The 19,457-nt window shown below is 45.1% G+C and overlaps 1 protein-coding gene across 1 annotated transcript in view; it reads left to right on the top strand.

Annotated features, from left to right (window-relative positions):
- stard9 (StAR-related lipid transfer (START) domain containing 9) overlaps positions 1 to 19,457 on the top strand; it is a 44,332-nt gene that overhangs the window by 3,898 nt on the left and 20,977 nt on the right. Inside the window, exons 3-10 of the mRNA XM_076300795.1 lie at positions 2,438 to 2,557; positions 14,582 to 14,698; positions 14,882 to 14,914; positions 15,024 to 15,085; positions 15,285 to 15,397; positions 17,056 to 17,198; positions 18,656 to 18,723; positions 19,109 to 19,206. Of these exons, the coding sequence (XP_076156910.1) occupies positions 2,438 to 2,557; positions 14,582 to 14,698; positions 14,882 to 14,914; positions 15,024 to 15,085; positions 15,285 to 15,397; positions 17,056 to 17,198; positions 18,656 to 18,723; positions 19,109 to 19,206 (754 nt within the window). The remainder of the gene's footprint in view (positions 1 to 2,437; positions 2,558 to 14,581; positions 14,699 to 14,881; positions 14,915 to 15,023; positions 15,086 to 15,284; positions 15,398 to 17,055; positions 17,199 to 18,655; positions 18,724 to 19,108; positions 19,207 to 19,457) is intronic.

The following is a 19,457-nucleotide window of genomic DNA, read 5'->3' as shown; positions in this document are numbered from 1 at the left end:
ACACACACGTCTAAACAGACATGACCGAGAATCTGTGCTCACATACCTTTACATACTTGTACAACACATGGTACGAACGAAACCTGTTCTGTTGGATATCTGTGTGTGTGTGTGTCCATATGTATGTCTTTGTGGGTTTTCCAGCTGTCATACAGATTTGTGGAGTGAGAGAGTTAACACTGCCCTACTCACACAATGGAGAGAAGCGCATTCTTTTGTTGGATATGAATAGAAGCTCACCAAATAAGCTGCGTTGGTTTGGGAGTTTTCAGCTGTGGAGTCATCCAGGAGTGGGAGAACAACTTGGAATCTTGAAATACTTCCTTTATATTCTTTTATTTAGCCACTCTGTTCTTTGCTCATAATATTTACGTTAAACTGTCATAAGCAGTTTATGAGCACTTGTAAATGTTTGCTGACTTGAGATATAATTAACTTTACCAAGTGTTAAGTGAATTACACATGTGCTTACTCTTGTGAATTACTTTTACCTCATAGTAAAGGAATTGGTTTCTGATGGTGTTATTATACATTCTAATGTGCAGTAACTCTAAAAATTGGAATAACAACTTAATATGAGAAAGACTGAGAGGAAGAGAGAGCAGCTGCTGGTTATGGATGGAGCCAGGATTGGAGCACAGACTGATGTTCTCCCAGAGGAGGGAATGCCAGGGAAAGGGGGATAGAGTTGAGGAGGACAGAGGGGATGATGGGGGCCAGAGGCAGTCAGGACAATAGACAAAAGTGAGGTTAAAGAGCTGAGGAGAGAGAGAGAGAGAGACAGAGAGAGAGAGAGAGAGAGGGAGGGATAAAGGTTGGACTTTATACAAGAATAAATCTCTCGCTCCTTTTCAGACCTGGCTTCTTGTGTCTTGCCTGTGTGTCACTCACTGCACACACACGTGCACTGTATACACACACACACACACACACACACACACACACACACACTCCAGTTTTATTGGCCCTAAGCAGCCCTGACATGCGGTGCTTATGGTGGAAAGCCGTAGCCCCCTGTGTCATTGTTCTGTATGACAGCGGAGCTTTAGGGGCTTGAGCACTGAGAGAGCAGGGCTTAGATTGCTCAATTAGCAGCAAGTAATGGGTTCCATGCCCCACTGCATGCCTGTCCAAAGCAGTCGGTATGCTCTGTGTGGGGACCTTGTGTGTCATATGTTGCTGTTGGGCCTTTGTGCCCAGTATAACATTTCCTCCTCTCTGAATGTATGGCTGTGTGAGAGGGGACGATTTTGCCTATAGCACAAGCAGCATTAGCATAATAATATAATAGGATATAATAAACTGTGTGTGATATGTATATAAGAATGCTGCTATTATTGTTCTATACAGTAGTTGTGTTACGAAACTACTGTGTGAGAAAATGTAAAATACCAGTTACCATAAATCATATACCATTAATGTGAAGATCTGTATTTGCACTTGTCTCATATGCTTAGTGTAATATAGTTTGTTTTGATTATGCTGCAGTTTCAACAAACAACATTATCCACAGCTCAGCACTGTATCAGCATAGCAATAGAGTTCTGATTAAAGATGCCATTTGTTGTACAGCTGGTGGGACCTAAACACAGCTGTGATACCAAAGTTGTCTGTGTGTGTGTGTGTGTGTGTGTGTGTGTGTGTGTGTGTGTGTGTGTGTGTGTGTGTGTGTGTGTGTGTGTGTGTGTGTGTGTGTGTGTGTGTGTGTGTGTGTGTGTGTGTGTGTGTGTGCGTGCGCTGGGCGCCTTTGCCAGAGCTAACAGATTGACGTAGCTGGTTTTGGTGCTAGTTTGTTTTGAGAGCACGGCGATGGGCATCGGTGTGTCCATGAATGCCCTGGGCTGAGTGTAAATGATGTTGAGTGATGAGTGAATGGCTCATTAAGTAGGGCTCAGGTCAGCACCCAACAGCAGCGCCGCAGCATGAATGGAGCACTTGCCTAATGGTTCGCGCTGGCTCTAAACACACACACACACACACACACACACACACACACACACACACATGGTTGCCCAGGGTAACAAGTGGCAGTGCCTGGGCATGTAGCTGCATGCTCGTCTCTGTGGGCCTCCTGGCATCACATGGAAACAGCATCGTCAGGTGTGTGTGTGTGTGACACAACAGTAAAGATAAGGATGAGTGGATAACTGTTTATGAAGAGCATGCTTGTTTATTCACACGTGTGTAGCTACTGAATGTATTTTAGGATCTTTCAGCGGGTAATGATGTGCTAAGTAGGAAATTATACTGTAAGCGTGTGTGTGTTTGTGTGTGTGCGTTTGTGTGTGTGTTGACCCTTGTTCATTGTGACAAAGCATCACTGGACAGTTTGTTTTTTACGTTTAGTAATCACAGTGTCTCAATCTTCTCTTCTCCTCACACTCTCTCTCTTTCTCTACCCCCTGTCTCTCTCTCTTTCTCTCCCTCTCTGTCTCAGTCTCTCTCCCTGCAGCTGGAGGGGCGTGCTGACTCGCGGGAGCGTCTGATGGAGTTTGGCTTTGATTACTGTTACTGGTCTGTGGACCCCGAGGGGCCCAACTATGCATCCCAGGAGGAGGTGAGATCTGCCAGAGTTGTGGATGAAAAACAGTGCCAGACACAGCTCAGGTGCAAACTCTCAATCTGAGACCTGCCTAAGCGCACATTTCCTTCATACCCGCTTCAATATGCTCTATTTATCAAATGCATCCTACGGGCCATCCTATGATCCAATTTCAGAAATCTTGTTTGTTTGCCTGTTTTGAAATACAAAACCAAGAAACACATTGCGAACAGCTTAGCGGGACCTGTAGGATTTTATTAATTTATTCATTTCATTCATTAATATTCATTTATTCATTTCATTTTGGTTGTTTTTCTGTGAAGTCAGCAGGTCCAAATAGTGAAATTGAGGTGAAGAGGACTTAACGTCCAAGCCCTACACCCTGGGTGATCTGGCCAGTCATTTGCCCTGGAATGTGTGATTGCATTAGTGTTGCTGTACCTCATTCCTTACGCAGTCTCGTCACTGCCTCTGAGGCCACAGTATTTCACCTGTTTGTCACCGCCACACACACGTTGGAGTGAGGCAACATTCTCTCAGATCCAAAGCACTTCCTGCTTTTCTATAACATCTATAACACATATCCTCTTGAGCAAAGGGTCTGATGGGTCCTCCTGTCTGCTGTCAAACATATTTTACACAGACTGGTGGTTTGCTGTCGTCTATGGTGGGGTGGCATCGCTCATCCTGTGGGTTTTGGGTTGGATATAGGATTGGGCATGGACCTGTGTGTGTGTGTGTGTGTGTGTGTGTGTGTGTGTGTGTGTGTGTGTGTGTGTGTGTGTGTGTGTGTGTGTGTGTGTGTGTGTGTGTGTGTGTGTGTGTGTGTGTGTGTGTGTGTGTGTGTGTGTGTGTGTGTGTGTGTGTGTGTGTGTGTGTGTGTGTGTGTGTGTGTGTGTGTGTGTGTGTGTGCGCGCTTGCGTGTGTGGCCTGGGTGACAGGGACATGGGGCTGGTTAATCAAAGGCCTGGCAGGAGGGAGGAGGAAGAGCCAAAGAGAAATATTGTGCTTCCTTCTGAGGAGGACACGTCTGGTTTTTATTTTCCAAGTCCCTTCTTTTTATAGACACCCATATGTACCCACGCTACAGGACTTGCCTGGGCGGGATCCGATATGCGTGATGTTTGGCTGCTTGTCCAGATTGATTGGGTGATCTCTGTTTGTCCTCATGTTTGATTGTTTGTGACCCATCCCTTGCACAAGATGAAGGCACCCTCTAACTTGTTATGATTGACTTATTTGGTCTATTGAAGACAATCCCAGATGTTTTTGCAGTTACCTCATCTTATTGTAAGCAGGTCTTTTGTTGTATTGACTTAATATTGGCTTTTCAATGAAGCACATGACATTGTGATTAGTAAAGGGGTTCTGTTTATTGTTGGAAGAACCTGTCCAAACTTGTACAAAGGAATTCAGAATTCAGCTTGTTAAAGGTTTGTTGCCTTTAACAGGCAACAATGTGTTCAATGTGTCCCTCTGTATCCACAGACATTTCCATTTGATGGAAAATGCCCCTCTCTAATAGAGTTGTGTATTCTTTGAGAGTTTTGTTCTCTGTCTCTCTCTCCTTCTTTCTCCCTCTCTCTCGCCACTCTGTCGCTCTTTACCACCCTCTGTCTCTAGCCCTGTGTGATGGCTCTTTGTTTGACCAAAAGACACAGACAAAGCCCTGATGTCCCTTCATCACCAGTTATTTTCCTCCATTCTCTTAGCCTCTCTCTCTCTCTCTATCTCTCTCTCTCTCTTTTTCTCTCTTTCTGGCTTATTTCTGCCCAGTCAGAGCTTCGCACGGCGGCAAGCCTGCAGCTGAGTGGACTGGCATTCCACAGGCGACCTACGGCTTGGCTGGGTCAGAGATGAGCACAAAAACGACCTCTTTATTGAATCCAGTGGGAGTCGGCGGGGGGAACTCTGAGATTTGACCCAGAAAACCCAAATGACTTCATCAGCTTGGACTAGCTGCTTGCAGTCTTTCTCAAACCCAAATAAACCCAATATGCTTAGATATACAGTATACATAGTATACAGAAAAGATATGCAGTATACATAGTCATATTACCATGCATTGAGGACAACATATAGGACAGATATGGGAACATGTAGGGTGGTGATGGATATGTCTCAGTGACATCAGTGGCACTTCTTCAGTCTATATAGCCCGATTTAAATTGCATTTTCATTGCATTTGTTTGTGATGTTCTACTTTATACTCTCTAGCTATAGCCTGCAGTGAGTGGAACTCTCCAAGTCTCGGGAGTGATTATGATGCTCTGTTCAATAGTAGTTGAATGTTAAACACAGTGAGACTCTCTTACCTTATAAAAGTGGGATCAGATTGTAAGCGGTCATGGGTTGCATTAGGCCTAGAGTTCCCACAGCGTGGATCATATTTAAGTCTGTTCTATTTCAGATGCTGTAAGTTATGCTTTATGGTCCACAATCAGTGTGTGTGTGTGTGTGTGTGAGAGACCAGTAGTACAGCACTCGCCTCACTTCCTGTCCGCTCCACTGGGAGCCATGCGACCTCAGAGCGGTCGTGGAGGAGGGGAGAGCTATCACTTAACCCACTCCTCTCCACTCCTCCTTTTCTTCTTTCCTTTCCGCTCCTTTACTTTCTTCTCTTCTCCTCTACTCCTCTATCCTCTACTCCTCTTGTATTCTATCCTCGCCCCTCTCTACTCATGGCCCACTGTGGGCCTGTTCTTCTCACCGCTCTCCTCCGTCATGCTGGTCTCTCTGTGCTCTCTCCTTCTGGGTGTTCTCCTCCTCCTCAGCTCAATCTTCTGTTTCTTCTCCTGCTTCACTGGTGTGTCTTCCAGTTTATACTGTGTGTGTGTGTGTGTGTGTGTGTGTGTGTGTGTTGCTGCTCATCTATTCTTTTCTTCTCCAGCTCCTCACCAGTTTTTGCTTTAATTTGTTGTAGATTGAGTGTGTGTGTGTGTGTGTGTGTGTGTGTGTGTGTGTGTGTGTGTGTGTGTGTGTGTGTGTGTGTGTGTGTGTGTGTGTGTGTGTGATTTTAAGTGATGTGGCACCATCAGAGAGCGCACCCTGCTGTATGTGGAGGGGGGTATAGGCTTGAAAGAGGAAGGGAGGAGTGTTGATGGAGAGATTTAAGGTGCAGGGGTATGGCCCTGGAGTTGATCCCACAGAGCCCCAGAGCTCCATAATGGAAGCCATCTGTTTTGCCTATAGAGTGAAAGGAGGGAGACCCTGATGGTAGTGGACCCCATCCCACTGGTTTGCTGGAGCATATCACACAGCTACAACTTGTATATCTACATATAGCTTGTGTATATACTGTATATTGTATTGTATTTGTTGTATATGTTATATTTCTATATATTAAGGTGACACTCGGGTTAGGAATAGTGAAATAAGGGAGAAGGGGGTATAATGAAGAATGTATTTACAGTGTGTGAGTGATGTGAGGGGAACACATGCTTGTTATTTAGAGACACTGTAAATGCTCTTTAAACAACCTCATTTTAATCAGAAATATTTGCAAGTCTCTTAAACTTCAGCCCTCCGGCAGATGTTTAAATCCCCAAACAAAGAAAGCCACAGTTAACACAGCTGTAAAGAGTGTGTGTGTGTGTGTGTCTGTGTGTGTTTCTGTCTGTCTGTCTGTCTGTGTGTGTGTGTGTCTGTGTGTGTGTGTGTCTGTGTCTGTGTCTGTGTCTGTGTGTGTGTGTGTGTGTGTGTGTGTGTGTGTGTGTGTGTGTGTGTGTCTGTATGTGTGTAGGCATGTATCTCTGCATGGGTGTGCATGTGTCTTTGAGAGAGAGAGAGAGAGAGAGAGAGAGAGAGAGAGAGAGAGAGAGAGAGAGAGAGATGGATGGATAGATGGACAGCAGCGGAGGAGTGGAACGGGACAGAGGGGGTTTTCTCTGCTGCCCCCCTCGACAGCTCTCCTGCCAAAAGCACAGCTGCTTCAGTAAAGGCTTTTTCACAGCGCAACATTTCACTCCCTGCACGTCATTGGTCAAGCTCTGGAGCACAATGCTGCTTTTCATTTTCAAGAGAAATCACTTCTTGTCTTTTTTTCTCTCTCTCTCATCTGGGCTCTCTCTATCTCCTTTCTCTCTCCCTCTCTTTCTCTCTTTCTTTCTCTACCTCTCACTCTTTCTCTCCCCCACTCTTTCACTATCCCCAACTCCCTGTTTGCTAACAGATCCTGGTTTGATTAAGCTCTCGGTGTTTCTAGGTCTGTGTGTCACTGGAGCTATAGATGTCTTAAAGATTGTTGGATTGAATCCTCATGTCCGACATATGCAGGCGAGCCATGCTTTTCTGCCATGTTGCTTCACTTAGACTTAATCTAAGCCTGATTAAACCTACGAAATGCACGTTTCTCAGTAGTCAGACACCACATCACATACACTACATACAGACACAGTGTACTGCTCTCCTCTGCTTGTGGAGTTGAAATGCAAATGCAATGGGAGTAGGGCTGGGCGATAAAACGATAGCAATATATATCGCGATAGACATGTAGTCGATATCAATAAAAAAATATGTTCGATGTTATGTACACCTCCCACCTTTCGTTGTCCATAAATAAATATGCTAAATATATCTTGCATTGTAGCTAGTATGTGCATGTACCAGAGTAGGCGAGTATGGGAGTTTTAGGACAGCAGCACAGTAGATTCACAAATGCATGGAGGGCTTGGGGATTGATGGCAGCAAATGGCAACTCAGTAGAACCACAAAGTGGAAAAGCAGTTGTGTAACAAGCGCTACCCCGCCTGAAGTTTTTTTTTTTTTTTTTTTTTTTTTTTTTTTTTCTGTGTGCTTGGCTACAGAACCTTGCGACCACGTGGCACACCTCCCTCACCAGTGTCTGGTTCACCAGGCCGCGCCGTGCCGTGTCCACGTATCCCCGCAACTTTCGTCCACTTCCGCAGATGGCTCTGCTCCTCACCGCAGTGTCCCTCTGTCCCCGCCGTACTTCGCTCCAGACAGCCGCGCGGCTAAGCGAGTCTGCAGGCCGCTGAGCTCTGTGTTTACGAGCCTCGGAGGACGCCCGCCCACCCGCCCGCTCGGGCCCAAAGTGCTTTCAGATGGACGCGTATTTCCTGCCTGCAGATTTGTTTTATTGCTCTGTATTAATCATGCGAAGAGAGTAGGTCCAGGAGTTTTGTTTTTTTGTCAGTTTTCTATTATCTTTATTGTTCCATGATTAGTTTATGGGCTACTGTAATTCCCTCCCATGGTTGGTCTCTACTTTTCTCTCACTCATATCTGTCGATACCTTTCTTTCTCTCTCTCTGTCTCTCTCCCTCTCTGTCTCCACCTGCTTATCTATCCCCTTCTTTCTGTGGTGTCTCTCATTCTCTCTCTCTGTCTCTCTTTTTCTCTCTCCCTCTATCTCGCTTTCTCCCTCTGTGAGTGTAACTATGTGTGTGTGTGGGGGGGGGGGGGGGAGTGGGTGTGTGTGTGTGTGGGGGGGGGGTCAGGCATGGCTAATGTCCGCCTGTTTGTATCTGGACGCAGACAGCCCTGCTGACCTCTCCCCCAACATGCAAATCTGACCTACAAATTCTGTGAAAGTATGACGGATGAGAATATGCTTGAATCTGTGCCAGCGTACGCCCTGCTTTTCTCACACTCTCTGTCTCTCATTCTCTCTGCCACTCTCTCCCTCATCTCTCTTGTCTCTCTCATTCTCTCTGCCACTCTCTCCCTCATCTCTCTTGTCTCTCTCATTCTCTCTGCCACTCTCTCGCTCCTCTCTCTTGTCTGTCTCTCATTGCTCCTCTCCTACTTCTGCTGACATGGCGTCTCTTCTCTCATTCTCACTTGTATGTCTGCCCACACCCTGTTGTGCTTGACACTGAGTTGCTTTTATAGTCTCTTCTGCATTTGTTCATTATTGTTATCATACATGAAAAATAGGAACTGTATCACCCCCTCCCCCCAATCACTCTCTTCCTTCTTCCCTCCTCCCTCCTTTCTCTTTTCTCTCTCTCGCTCTCTCTCCCTCTTTTTTTGCGTTTCTCCCTTCCCCCCACTGCTCTGTGTTTATGTCCCCTCCTCTAATTTTGTTGGTCCCCCTCCCTCCCTCCCTCCCGATCTCAGACTGAGCTAAAACAGTTATAAACAGGATCTGGGCCTTGAGCTGTTCTCCTGAACTTTATCATAAACACCCCAGGAAAGCACGCGCACACACACACACACAGACAGAAACTGAGGGCCCAGTCTGGACTAGTTTAGACAGTGGGACAGACACTAAGCATGAGCCCTACTTTGTGTGCAGAACTCGAGTCATCAGCGATTAGCTATATAATCTGTAAAGCTATAAACATCATGCTTAATAAACAGCTATAGTGTCCTATGCTGAGGATATTTGATATATACAGTATAGTATGCATAGTGTATACTCAGATACCAGTTTGGTCGTTTATTGCTTCATTTTTAATATCTGATGTAGTGTAAGATTCTGAATACAGCCATTTAAGTCTTCGAAAGTATATTTTGGAAACAGGATTTGTTTACCTCCCTGGAGCTGCACAATGGCGTAAAGCTGACGTTATGGCCGGGCTTCCCCCTCCCTTTCCCTCCTCATCTCCTCCCTGGCTGGGAGAGCTTTCGTCAGGGCTGGGCCCAGGAGAGCCAGGCTGGGCTGGGCTGGGCTGGGCTGGGCTAGGCTCCAGCGGGGGACTGACCACATGTGAGGGCCTCTCTCTCCACCCTCAGCCCACCACTGCTGATGATTACAGGCCTGCTCCGATGGCTGTGCTCAGGCATTAGTGACAGCTTACAGCTGCTCAGCGGGGAAGACTTGTCCTCCAACTCTCACACCCCATCAGTCACTCGCCCTCTCTTATATGCTCATATTTCTTCTCTCTTCCTCACTTCTTCGCTCACACACTCTTCCATTCAAACCCAATCCTTCTTTTTCCTGTCTTTCTGTCTGTGCTCTATCTGTCGTTCCTCCTTCCTTTCCTCCTCCCTCGTTTTATTTTGGTCCCTCTTTCCATCTGCCCCCATTTTTTGTCCTTCCTTCTCTCTTCCCTTCATTCTTTCTCTCTTGTCACGTCCTGTCTTTCTCATTTTCCCTGACATCATGCTCTTTGTTGTGCACATGCAACACTCTTCACTTCTCTCCTGTCTTTACTGTGAGTCTCCCATACATATTGGGCCTGCTCTCTCCCCCTCTCCCCCACACACACATGGTCCTCCTTCCCTGCACGCAAACCTGCTCCTCACATGTTTATTTTCCTCCTGCATATCTTCCCTCATGTGCGACCTCTCTGCCCTGACCTAGTTATCTCGGCCACTCTCCATCCATCTCAGCGGTCACTAGTCTCCCTCTCTCTCCCCCCCCTCTCTCTTTTTTTTCTTTCTTTCTTTCTCTCTCTTTCTATCTCTCTCCCTCTCTCTATCTCTATCCCTCTCCCTCTCTCTCTCTCTCTCTCTCCACAAGTAGGCCGATGGCTTTGACCTCCGTTTCGCCGCCAGAGTGAAATCTATATTCTGCTTTCCTCTCTCATTGTTTTTTTTTCTCTTTTCGGGGCGAAGGAAAAAATAAATGACCAAACCTTTTGTCTGAGCTTAATCTTCCGGGTTTCCTCTGGGTCCTTTTAAAAACACAAACACACGGCTGCACACACACACACACACACACACACACACACACACACACACACACACGCACATACACACACACACGCACATACACACACACACGCACATACACACACACACGCACATACACGCACACGCGCACACACACGCACACACACGCACATACACGCACACACACACACACACACACGCACATACACGCACACACACACACACGCACACGCACACGCACACACACAAACACACACAAACACACACAAACACACGCATGCACATGCTCAGTTCATCGGCTCACGCATATCCACACACACCTACTGTATACACACCCTCAGTAGAGGAAACTCAATGGAACACCCATATACGCACACACACCCTTTATTCAGACGTGTAAAACAGACACACACTTACATTTAGACTCACACAGAGAGGCACTCATGCATGCATATTGCTCACACATACGACATATGTCAGCATGCATACAGTATATTCCCCAGTATATACACTCTTAACTTCAGTATCCCATAAGCATTATCATATCCCATACACATGCTGGTGCAGTTCAATCATTAGGTTCACTGTTGGAGTGCTTGCGTCCCAGAGTGCTCTCTTGTTTCCTACCTGCCTTTGTTCTGCACACGCTGGCACTGCTGGCTGGAAAGTAGGTTGGGAGCAGCGAAAGCCCATTGTTGCCCCCTCCATACACGAGCATGTGTTTCATTTCTCCCACCAAATGACAAAGGCACCCCCCCACACACACACACACATACACCCCACCCCCCTTTTTAAACAAGCAGCTCTTGCTCCAAATTAATAACACAGGTCATAATGATGGGAAATAAACAGGAGAAAGTGTGGTGCTTGTGTGCGGTGGTAGGAAGGAGGAAATGAGGCCTCATGTTACGCTTCCCAAACAGAGCTGTCTGAGAGCTTGCCAGTCAGTTTATGCAGTTTGGTTTTGTTTATTTGTCTCAGTGTGTTTACATGTGTTTGTGATTGTTAGCAAGTTTGTTTGTGAGGGGGAACATTTAGAGTAAGTGTGTGGGGGACATGTCACCTTACATTTGTTTACCTGCTCCTGGTGAATTTGTATTTGTAAATTGAATATGATTAGGGATATCTTACTGCATATCCGAGGTGACCATGCATTGGTGTCTCTGAATTTACATTTACATGTATTCATTTAGCAGACACTTTTATCCAAAGCGACTCTATGTCAATAATTTTACAAGGGCCATTGCCTCCAGAACAACTTTGGGTTAAGTGCCTTGCTCAAGGGCACAATGGTGGAATCTGGGAATTGAACCCACAACTTTTCAGGCTACTGCATGCTAGCCCAGCTCCTTAGCCACTATGCTACCACCCCTGAATGTGTGTCTGTGTGTGTGTCTGTATCTGAGAGTGTGTGTGGGGGGGGGGGGGGATGTGCATTTGTGTGACTGGGTCTGTGCGTCACAGTATATGTGTTTGCATGCGTGATTGCGTGCGTGCGTGTGTCTGCGTCTGAGTATATGGTGATCTGGTGTGTCCATGAACAGTATATGTGGGTGTAAGCAGGCGCTGCTTTACCCCATTGTGTCCAGGCAGGAAGGAGTGTGTTTGGAAGGCGCCGGGAGGCCTGAATGCCGGCTGATTTAAGATCCCTTTAACAAGGCACACATTGATTCTCCAGCCCCGAGGAGTCAAGCGCTCCCCAATTAGTCAAAAGGGAGTCGGGAGTGGCTCCAGGCTTTGTGTGCGTGGGGGATCGCGCACTCCCCGCCATCGGCGTACTGGATTGGGCCTTTCAGACAAGACGCAGGGGGTACCCTGGTGGTGACCTGTGGAAGGATGGCTCTATGCTTCAGTGCCCTGTCTGCTTATGTGCAGCTACACATGGGGGAAGAGAGAGGAAGACAGTGGGTCAGAAGGTGACTTTGATATCCCCAACAAGGGAGGTTTATTTCTTTGCACGCAGAGTGTCCTTTGAGAAGAGGCTAGACGCTTCCTGTCTGTGAATAGGGCATGTGTCTTAGCCATGGCCAATTGGAGTGTGCTATGGCAGTGGTGCTCACCTCACTTGTTCTGCTAGTTGCTCTTCCTTAAAACAAAGTAGTTCCTCTCCAGTGATGCGGTGTTGTTCCTCTTCAAAGGGGAACTGGTCAAGTTTCACTGCTTTGTTTTCTCCACAATGGATGGAATGGGGACTATTTGTCAGGATAAACTGGACTACTTCAGCCCATTTTGACCTGACTTGACTTTTCTAATCTGCTGTAGTTGAAGTAAAAGACTGAATGGACTTCCTCTGTTCTGTTTATATATCTTAATTGCCTTTCATGTGCAGGACAAGCATTGATGAACCATTTCAGTGATTTGATGTTCATGTGCACTGAGGGCCTCCTGTTGTTGACTTACTATGGTATAGCAATAATGCATTCACACACAATATGGTATTCAACTGGGTTGTGGGGTTATTTTTTAATCATCCTTTCTCTCAATGAGCTGTGGTTACTTTTTAGTTTCTGGCAAGATAATGTATATTGTAATGTATATGTAATGGATTGAATGATGGAAGATTGATTAAGGATAATGTTATGGACTTGTTATGGATTCCTGCCACCACACCAACCCTCACCAGTAATAAAAGCTGTTATGTAAATCTATTTCACACCCTTGTTGAAATGTGTATCTGTGTGTGACCTTGTGTAGCCCACTGGTGTGGCTGGGGTCAGGGGTTAATCCTGATACCACATACCTGCGGGAGAGCCAGTGGCAGTTGTCCCCGAGTCAATACCGTGTGTGTGTGTGTGTGTGTGCGTTGGCAAGGTCATGAGCACGTCTCTGCTGTGTCTCCCTCGTGTGTCAATATTGATCTTTCAACCGGTGTCATTCCCGCCGTTTCTGCCCGTTAACGATTCAACTTTTTCATTCACACACAGTGGCTCTCAACGTTAGCATCCGTGTTATTGCTTTTGACTAACGAGTTTTGTGGCCATCCCTTCAGGGAGTTCCAAGTTTAAACTTTTTTTTACCCTAATTGAACTTAAGACCTCCCTGTGCGTGTATAATAAAGAAGCCTTTAGCAGACTATAATTAGTGCATCCATACTGTAGCTATTTAAAAGGCACCCAGAGAAGAGGTTGAAGTGGCAATGTGCTTAACATTATGCAGTATCTTGTGTAGGCTGGTCCACAGTTAAGACCACAGAGTAGAACAAACATAACCCACCTGCAGATGTTGAGCCCCTGGGAAAGGTGAGGAATTATGGTGGCTTATTTGCATTTTTGCGTGCTGGCAAGATAATTCTCTGTGCTGCGTGTATTTGTGTGCTTTGGGGAAGATTGTGTGTTTGTGTGTGTGTGTGTATGTGTGTGTGTGTGTGTATGTGTGTGTGCATGGTGTGTGTGTGTGTGTGTGTGTGTGCATGGCTCTTGATCCTCCTTAGCCCAGTTCCGTGTGTGTGAAATGTGCCGTGAGTGTCTGGGCTGAGCGGTGTTTGTGTTGAGTGTCTGCAGAATGTGCTGTGTCAGAGCCTCCCCCTGCAGACTCTATTGACCTGCACTCTCCTCCATCACCTCCTCTCTCTCTCTCTCCCTCTCTCTCTCTCTCTCTCTCTCTCTCTCTCTCTCTCTCTTTCTCTCTCACACACGCACTCCTGATGGAGGGGGCAATGAGAAGGTGAACAAAAACATAAGAGTTTGTTTGAGTACCTCTTAAACCGCACCCCTGAGTGCACTTTTCACTCTTTCTCTTCCTCTCTTTCTCTCTCACTCTGCCTGTCTGTCTCTATCTTTCACTCACTTTTCTACTCTCTCTCTCTCTTTCTCTCTCTCTCTCTCTCTCTTTCTGTCTAATGCTGTGTTTATCCCCTAGCCTTAAGCTCCTTATTCAAACACCTCAGCAGGATATGCCTCATGCCACCTTGGTGTGTGTGTGTGTGTGTGTGTGTGTGTAAGGCTAGACCTCTGGGAAAGTGTGCAAAATGGCTTGGAGGAGGGGGAAACGAGCAGGATCCTTGAGGTCTGCTGATACCATGCCCTTGAATATAAGAAGACCAACAAGGCTATTGCCTGCCAGTTTAGTCTAGATGGTTTGATGTAATACACACACACACTGGTGAAAACAGCAACTCACCTCATTGGTTAGCTTTACCACCATGGCCTTGTAGAAATGTAACAAAAACAAAGTGTTTCTCGATATCACCACTTAATATTCCCAAACTAGACAAGCTACAAAGTGCAATGCAATGCAATGCACACACAAAAAACAACCTGAACAAGATAAATATACAGTGGAATGCATGAGAAATGCACCTTCAGTCCAAAGCTTTGGAGAACAAGAGCTGGGTGTTGGCCTTGGTTAGGGATTTGTACAGGTGTTTGAGAGCTGGAGGAGTATTTACAAGAAACAGTTTGACATATGAATAGTATCTGTGCATGTTGCTGAGTTTCTTTGTGTGTGTTTTCTTCTCAGGTGTTTCAGGACCTGGGTGTGTCAGTGCTGTCCGGAGCATCAGAAGGCTATAATGTGTGTCTGTTTGCGTATGGCCAGACGGGATCAGGGAAGACCTACACCATGATTGGCACCCCTGTGAGTGGCACGAGAAGATATAATGCATGCCCATACCCAAACATTGGAACAAGTGTTGATGTGTGTTCCTTTTTGTCTTTGCATGACCTGCTATTTGTGTCTATTCCTTTCTTTTTCTTGCTCGCTCTCTCTCTCTCTCTCTCTCTCTCTCTCTCTGCATCTTTTTGTGGCTTTGGTGAGCAGGACTCCATGGGTCTGACTCCAAGGATTTGTCAGGTAATTCTGGATTTCATTAGTGAAAAACGAAAGATTTTGAATCATGATGAATGTCCAAAGTTTTATTTTTATTTTGCATCATTTTTTATTTTCATTTTTTTTTTTTCAGGGACTTTTCAGGTCTGGAGAGGATTCTCCAGATGAACAGAGTTCTTGTCGTGTGGAAGTAAGGTAGGGCACGACAATTTATGTGCATGTGCCACTGCATGAACCCTCCCAAGTTGTGTTGCAATTCCACTTCAGTGGAAACAGCCAACGAATACCAATCACACATACTGTATGTTATCTCCGTCTCTCACATTCTCTCTCTCTCTCTCTCTCTCTCTCTCTCTCTCTCTCTCTCTGTCTTTCTCTGTCTCTCTCTCCACAGTTTCCTGGAGATCTATAATGAGCGCGTGCGGGACCTGTTGAGGGGTGTTGACCAGAAGAAGCCGGCCGTTCTGAGAGTGAGGGAGCATCCAGAGACGGGCCCATATGTACAGGGTGAGCAGTCACGGTCACAGTCACTGATAAAGTAGAGAAGGATCCTCTAACGTTATAGCACACATGAATTAAGCATTCACCATTGCATACCTACTGTCACAACTTAATGATGTTTACCATTGATATATCTGGACTATGATCTTGTGCATAAATATGCGCTCTAGAATATATTACAGTTGCTAATAGGCAGTCAAATTTCTTTCTTTTTTACAACATTTGCTTTAGTCATTAAAATCAAAACAAATGGCAGTGAAGTCAGTCGGAAACACTCATATTGTCTGCATAAGGTACTTGCAACCAACTCACTGGAAACTCATAAAATGGTAGTCATGAAGACCTACCCCTGTTCACCATAAACGGACTAGATTGACTTTTATCATCTTCAAGGAGCACGTGTATTGCCCACCATATATCATGTTCCTGAACCTTTTCAGAAGACGATAGTGCTGTGTTACTAAATCTGTGGTTTAAATGGTGTCGGAAGGTCTTTTGTTTAGTCATTTCTCCTCCCTACTTCCTCCGACATGTGTTTCCTCCCACGACCATCTCGGGAGCCATCTTGTCAGTCTTGTCTGACTGATGTTGGGTGCATTTTGGGGTTGAGAGCATCTCCCATTGTGGGTGCGAAGTTGTCCAATAATTGTAAATACTTCAAGTTAAAGTGGGATTACAACTGGAGCAAACCGGCAATCAAAGCCTCCGTGTGTCATCCCTCCTTTTTTCCTGGATTTCTTTCTCCTCTTGCATGATTTCTCTCTCTCTCTCTCTCTCCCCCGCCCCCCTCCGTTCCTTTCTTCTGGCCCAACATCCAGTCATTGTGTGCAGCATGAGATAGCTCAGAGCCACACAGGAAGTGACCTCAGTTCCCCATTCCTCCAAGGACCCTACTACACTAATACAGTACACACACACACATACCCACACAGAGACACACACACACTCAGCTGACATTGTTTAGTAATGAGGAGATTTTTCTTTCGTCCTATCTCTGTTTCTCTCATGTTCTCTCATGTTTGCTTTGGAATTGACTTTCCTAAAATATCACATCCCTCAAACACTTCAATTTGTTATGGATATCTTGTTTTAGATGTATCTGGAATGCTTTTTTCAAAGTGTTACAATATCAAAAGCAGACTTTGAATGTCTTCTGTAATGTCTTCTTGGTCAGACTGTGCTAGATAAAGTCATGAAGGCTGTAAATAGTGATTTGTATGTGTTTGATAGTGTGAGTTTAATTGAAGATAACTAAATCAGCACTGCTTCCTTGAGTCCTGTTCTTGTATTTCTCTTTGCTCATATCATAAGAGGAAATATGACTCAGACTATGATTGATACATAAAGCATCTTGCTCGAACACACTGCACTTTTGACAGTGCATCTTTTTTAATTGTATTATGTAAACATTGCTTTTGTGTATGTTATTTATCCTTTTTCCTAATCCTTGTTTGTCCAAAATTGGTGATGACAGCTGACCTGATGCAGCTAATCTAAACTGCACTCTATTGTGAGGACTGTTATCAGTTGATTTAATATTTGGAGTCAGTTTGCTCTTTACTTTCAAATAGAATCCTTACCAGCCCTAAGACTGTTACAGGACCTCCTGTCACGGTCTGCTAGTCTTTTTGTATCTGGTGTTTGATGGAGTTGTCTGTCATCAGGTTTGTCCCAGCATCAAGTCACCGACTACAAGCAGACCCTGGATCTGCTGGAGAGAGGCATTGGCAACCGCATCACCGCGGCAACTCACGTCCATGATGCCAGCAGCCGGTCCCACGCCATCTTCACCATCCAGTACACACAGGTGAAAACCTCACTGCTTACACACACACACACACACACACACACACACACACACACACACACACACACACACACACACACACTCCTCACTCATTACAGATCACACACACTTCTAACATTCCTTCACAATAAACTCACAACTTGTCCAGTGCCAACTATGATGCCCTTGCACACCAAAGCATTTTCAATCATACATCATATACACACTCCCAACGTTGCTGCTATGCCATTCCCAGCATAAAGCATACAGCTTCCTGCCAGCCTTCCTCCTTGCCTTATTTCCCTCCCGCAGTAATAGGCTTTAGTCTGCCACATAGGGTGCCAGTGTTTGTCCATAACAGATGGGGTCCTGGAGCAGGCCTTTATCAGATAGACCAGGGGTTTTCAACTGATTGTGAACCAGGGACCACCATTCTGACTAATTATGCAACCCCAGGACCACCACTGATTTAAACATACTGATTTCTTCATTGCAACTACATTACTGAATCCATGGACAGGGACCACCAGCAATGTCCTCACAGACCACTGGTTGAAAACCCCTAAGATAGACAGTTGAGTCCAGGCATCTGAGTTTACTGAGAACTGTTTTATTTTGAATGAGTTTATGATAAATTACTAACAGATTTGGGGAGATTATGTTTCTCAAACAACATTACATCACTTTCCCTTAATATGAGTTGAAAGGTTGCTGCACACAAGCACCACAAAGCAATTTGCAGAAATGGGTGTGGAAGCTGTGCCAAACTGAACTAGGCCAACAGAATGTATCAAGTATATTTTCACTCCTCAGCAAACAAACCTTTTAAAAAATGATAACATACTGTATGTAAAAAAAATCCATAGCCTTAAGCCAAAGACACTAGATTTGAGCAAAATAACAATTATTGGTTTGTGATTCAAAGTCAGTTGTTCACAAGTTACCCACAGTACTTGGAAGGCAATATGAGAAATGTAAATCCAACCAGTTAGCATGACAGGCTACTGCTTTTATCATCTTACGCAGTTATAAACGGAAAAATACATTTGACTTGGCCAGGAAATTCCTCTGCAAGTTGATGGTAAACTGTCTTTATATATTTCTCTTTAACCACACTTTCAGTTAAGCGACACAGTCATTTATTTCAGACTCTTTATGCTCAGCACACATAAATGAAATGAATAAATCCAGCGCTCCTCATGCTACAGTATGATGTAATGGCACCCCGTGAAAGTGATTTCATAAATCATGTTGCCTTGTGGGTTAGCATGTAGTTTCAGCAGCGCCCCGGGAGAGCAGTCTTTAGTGATGAGGAACACAGACAGCAGGCCATAAGCACACAGTGTTTGCATAACCGGAATTGCTTTAGCAAAAGGAATGATACAAAGCTGGCAGTGTGTTATGTTTTTCTGTGTTTGTGTGTTTGTTTTGTTTGAGTGATTTAGTCTAATGGCTTTGTGTGATGTATTTACTGCCAGGCTACTCTAGAGAATAACCTCCCCTCCGAAATTGTGAGCAAGATCAACCTTGTGGATTTGGCTGGCAGGTGAGGTCATTTCCTGTGCCTTTCGACAGCTCAGCACGTAGTAATTCATCTCCACTCGGCTGTCTTATTGCCATCACCAGGACATCAGGACTGCATTTTAAATTCCTCCAGTCCAGAAAAACTTAAGCATCAGTAGTCTGTCTAATATTGCCATCTAGTGGTCATTTACTGATTGGCCTGCCCTTAACAAATGGGCAGTAAAAGAACATTGATTAGCTTTTAATTTAACAACAGATAAATCATTCTTCATTAATTGTTATATTAAAGCTTCATGATAAAGGCTCCAAAACCTCAGCCTCTGATCTATAGCTTCCCATAGGAGTGTGTTTGCTTGTGTTGGCTGCTGACCTCTTGCTTGTCCTCTGTGTGTTTGTATGGTGGCCAGTGAGAGAGCCGACCCACACTACTGCAGGGATCGCATCACCGAGGGAGCCAACATCAACAAGTCTCTGGTCACCCTGGGCATTGTCATCTCTGCCTTGGGTAAGGGTCAGCCTGTGCCTGTGGAGTCAGTGTTGAGTCTGCCATTGTGATGTTTTGGTCTAAATCATGTCTAGTTGATTTTATATGCACAATGCATGTTTTAGTTAAGAGGAAATAGAACATTACATTTAGTCTTTCCCTTTGTTTATCTGTTTTATTTTTCCTTTCTTGTCATCTCGCTTCCATTCTCATCCCCTCATATTGATTTTTTCTCTCTCTCTGTTTTTCACTTCTCTCTCTATCTTTTTTTT

Source organism: Alosa pseudoharengus, unplaced genomic scaffold (genome assembly GCF_046254945.1).
Source record: "Alosa pseudoharengus isolate Yale_2024_CS ecotype anadromous, Long Island Sound unplaced genomic scaffold, YU_APseudo_1.1 YU_APseudo_1.1_scf_22, whole genome shotgun sequence".
Lineage (NCBI taxonomy): Eukaryota > Metazoa > Chordata > Actinopteri > Clupeiformes > Clupeidae > Alosa > Alosa pseudoharengus.
Note: the sequence above shows the minus strand (reverse complement) of the source record. Positions and strands in the feature narration are given on the sequence as shown.